The following is a 4,049-nucleotide window of genomic DNA, read 5'->3' as shown; positions in this document are numbered from 1 at the left end:
CACACAAATGAAATATAAGTGTGTTACAAAATTTCTTGTTTATCTGATTAGCCCCACAAATAGGGCAATAATTAGGAACTCAGTAAATTGTAAAAGAAAATGTACATAACAATTGAATAGTGAGCCGGGCGTTGGTGGCGCACGCCTTTAATCCCAGCACTAGGGAGGCAGAGGCAGGCGGATCTCTGTGAGTTCGAGACCAGCCTGGTCTACAGAGCTAGTTCCAGGACAGGCTCCAAAGCCACAGAGAAACCCTGTCTCGAAAAACAAAAACAAAAAACAAAAAAAAAAAACAATTGAATAGTGAGAACACAGTTCTCTGATGTAGTAAGGGCTTCAGGACAGTAGAGGAACTTTGGAACACATCCTGCACACTTAAAAACCACTGGCCACCTAGCTTTTTGTGCCCTGAAGCACTCAGGCTGGATGTGGTGGTTCAGGTCAGTAATCTCAGCAATTAGGAGGTGGAGGCAGAACAAGAGGACTAAGAGGTCAAGGCCAGGAGCTGGAGAGATGGGTCAGCACTGTAGAGCCCTGGCTTCTCTTCCAGCAGACCAAATTTGGCTCCTAGCAACCACGACAGGTAACTGGTTTAGGGTTCCTCTGCCTCTGGCACTTGCATGTACCTCCTCACCACATAAACATAACTGAAACAATGTAAAGTAAGCTCACAGGAGTTTAAAAGCAGCAAGTTAAATACAAATATTGTTTAAGTGACAGAAAAAATAAATTTTCTTCAAATGGGTTAAACTCCTCCCATTTGGTCTGCATTGCTCTCCCTACTGCCACTGGGCATGCACACAGTGCCTCCTACACTGGTATCCAGGATTAAAAACCTCTAGAAATCCCCAAACCTCTGCTATGGAAGGTGTGGGTGTCTGCATTGCTCACTTTAGTTAACTGCTCTGCACAAAGACCTTTATGTAGCCACCCTGAGAATTCAAGGACCAAAAGCAACTTTCCCCCTCTTTACTGCAAGCAGGGACAACGTCTAGTCACCTGGTCATACACACAGCGTTGAGAACAGAAATCACAGAGATATGTAGCAAAGCTTATCCTCTTGGGCTGCCTTATGGCCCTAAGTGTATCCATGAGCTGAGAACAAAGTTGAGAAAATGCGTCTATGGAGATGTTTTCCCACTCATCATAGCACTCCCGAGGGGCAGGGTACTGCTCCATGGTCATCTTGCTCATGTTGGCTGTGTGGTGGAAAAGGTCACGCAAGAAATTCATGGAGAAGTCATTGCTATAGAAATTGACCTTGGTGAGCTGGGAGCATTGGCTGAAGGCAGGTAGGAGTTCACGGAACTGAGAGTCCTTTATCTTACACCCCTGCAATTCCAGAGTCTCAAGACTGCCTGCTCCCATCTCTAGGAGAACACTGAGAGGCACAATAGACACATTGCGCAGTAGGGGTCCACTCAAGTCCAGATGTTTTAGTTGATGAAGGGATGGACACAGGGCAAAGTCTTTCAAGTGTGACTGTAAAACAGGACAGTGAGTGACAGAGAAGGTTTCCAAGGGAGTCTTCAGGTTCCTAGGCAGAGACCCTGGGGTTAGTTCTGATAAATGATACTCAAGAGCACGCATAGTGATTTTACACAGCAGAAGGGGCGTGTATCCCAATGTCACATTGATGGAAGGAAACTTCTATGGTGCTGCCTGTTGGGTTCTGCTCACTCAAGTCACACCCACAGCTGTCACCAGCACTGTGGGATGGGTCAGGGCACAGCTCTGCAGCTCCTTTCCTCACTGACCCTCAGAATCCCATGCAGGTTAACATACCCTAGGGTACATAAGGTAAGGACCAACCCATGAAAGACCTGAGCATTTCAGGTGGTTTCACTGCCTCTAACTTTTCCCCCACCCCTGGGGGACACAGTCTCCACCCCTGACACTGACCCCAAATCCCACTGTCAGCCATTTCCCATCAGTGCAGTCCCTACTTGTTCAAAGCATTTCCTGCATGGGATCTTAGAGGCACGGTGGTGGCTGCCTACAGTCTGAGCACAGACCACCTGGGGGAAGATGCAGGGATTCTGCTCCTCCACTCTTTCGGTTCCCTTCTTTCTCTGTGCACTTCCCATTAGCTAACCCAGGATTCTAAGGGGGAAAGTACAACATTCTCACTGAACCTGACCCTCACAACTGCTTTTGTGACATACTATGCACGCATATCCTACCCCAAATCAGGCCTCTGCTTCTTGCGTGGTCTTGAGAGACCTTGATTCAATGACACAGGAACATGACCATGCTTAGATGTTCCAACACCTCCTTCACTATTCTGCAAGGCCCGGCAGATACCAGGCCCACTACTCTTTGACATAAAATGTAAAGTTGGTCTGGTAGCAGGAACAGCTCTCTATCCATCCTTACCTGAGCAAGAGTTTCACGTGCTCACTGAAGAAACAAAAGCCACGCAGATAAAGATGCTGGAGACCGCTGAGTCCGGAAAACTGAGAAGCCAACTTTTGTACAAACTTGTTCTCATCTAAGCGTGGTAGACCGCAAACCCCAAATCTGTTCTCATGTCTATACACTAGATAAAGTGTGTGAAGGTTTCTCATCTTCGGGAGGTAGGTAGAAAATTGTGCCAGAGTGCACCAACTCCAATCTATGCTGAGCTCCAACACCTTGATGTGTTTTGGCTTGAAAACACTCAGGACCTTCCTGACATTATCTAGGGACAGCAACACAATCTTCACGTCCTCACAGCAGAGCTGGAGCGAGTCTTTTCTCTGCCGGGCCCACTGTAGGAAGTACATTTCTTCTTCCTCCAGTTCGGACCTGAAGTAGAGGTCAACTCTCACCTTGATTCGTGGCCTCAGCTCATGTAGGAGGGGCTTCCCTGCTTGCTTCACATGCACAGTCTCTGCTGAGCAGACCCCATCCTCTGTTCCAGCCTGGATGGTTTTGAAGTCACAGGGCAACCTCCGAAAATCGAGTACTCGAAGTTCCCCCCTCCTGTGAGTAGATCAAGTGTTACGACAAGAGAAGACCGGACAGACATTCAGCTCCCGTCTGGATTTGGAAGTGTTTGCTTTTTCCCCAGTACTCAGTGTCCAACAAAGTCCGCATGATCCCAGGCACTGGCTCTTTCTGAGCTGCATCCACAGCTGTGTCTCACTTCCCTCCATTCTGTTTCTCTAGACCCGGTACTACTAGAGCCTGTGGAGACAGAGACAGGCTCCTTCCACTGCACCCACTTCTCTATTCCTCCCCACACCCAACTGCACTTCTCCATCAGAACTTAATAGCAGTCAAGGCTTCTGTGGTCTTCCAAGCTGATGCTAACAAAGGCCTGATCTACCTCCGACCCCATTCTCTCAACCCCTGACATCTTTCCATGTACCCCAGAATCTTTCACTCGACCCTACTTACATGGGGCAAACCTGCTGAGTCACCAGGACATCCAGGCCATCCAGCACAGCATGAAAAATCTCTGAGTTGAAGGTGTTCATCATGCCCCTCACACGGAGGTAAGGGAAAGGCCAGGCTACCACCATTGCCTTCACCATCCCAGTGCATCTGCTATTGAAGGCCTCCTTGAACAGTGCTGGGAAGAGGATGATGGGTAGCTTCTCCAGAGCAGAGATGGCCAAGGCCTCATTTCTCAGCAGAGCCTGCCTTGACAGCTCCTCCAATGTGTGTGGGGTCCTGATGCTCATTCTGTTAGAACCTGGGAAACATTCCAAGAAAGACAACCAGGAAATGTTAACTCATTCAAATACGATCAATATCCAGGAAGTGATATTGGAGAACACCTGAACACACACACACTCACACATACGCCCTCGCACGAACACAAACACAGCAGGGGGGGCGGTACTGAGGAAACAGAGTGGGCTGTTTTCTTGAATTCTAGAAGAGGAGGTCACTGTTCAAGGTTATCTGAGATATGTATGGACTTTGTAGCCTTGGCTATAAGAGTCCATGTTTTTATTATTATCGTCATTGTTTGACACAAGGACTTTCTGTCTATTCCTGGCTTAGCTGGAACTCACTGTGTAGACAATTCTGGCCTAAAACTCAGAGAAATCTAGCCGGGC

General features: G+C 48.1%; 1 protein-coding gene across 1 annotated transcript; it reads right to left on the bottom strand.

Moving 5' to 3' along the window:
- Positions 1 to 969: 969 nt before the first annotated feature.
- Positions 970 to 3,668, bottom strand: LOC101992511 (PRAME family member 12-like). Its single transcript, XM_013350861.1, has 3 exons — positions 3,382 to 3,668; positions 2,377 to 2,964; positions 970 to 1,537 (listed from the first exon to the last, which is right to left on the bottom strand). The coding sequence occupies exons 1-3, from the start codon at positions 3,666 to 3,668 to the stop codon at positions 970 to 972; spliced, it is 1,443 nt and encodes a 480-aa protein (XP_013206315.1).
- Between the last annotated feature and the right edge of the window lie 381 nt (positions 3,669 to 4,049).

Source organism: Microtus ochrogaster, linkage group LG1, assembly GCF_000317375.1.
Source record: "Microtus ochrogaster isolate Prairie Vole_2 linkage group LG1, MicOch1.0, whole genome shotgun sequence".
NCBI lineage: Eukaryota > Metazoa > Chordata > Mammalia > Rodentia > Cricetidae > Microtus > Microtus ochrogaster.
This window is presented reverse-complemented; position numbering and strand designations above follow the sequence as displayed.

What these genes read in the sequence shown, in the direction of transcription:
- LOC101992511 (XM_013350861.1), bottom strand. Translation starts at nt 3,668, where the DNA reads ATGAGCATCAGGACCCCACACACATTGGAGGAGCTGTCAAGGCAGGCT. An exon ending in ACTCAGCAGGTTTGCCCCAT is followed by an intron (nt 2,965 to 3,381) that starts GTAAGTAGGGTC and finishes ATCTACTCACAG; the next exon opens with GAGGGGGGAACTTCGAGTAC. An exon ending in CACGTGAAACTCTTGCTCAG is followed by an intron (nt 1,538 to 2,376) that starts GTAAGGATGGAT and finishes GTCTCTGCCTAG; the next exon opens with GAACCTGAAGACTCCCTTGG.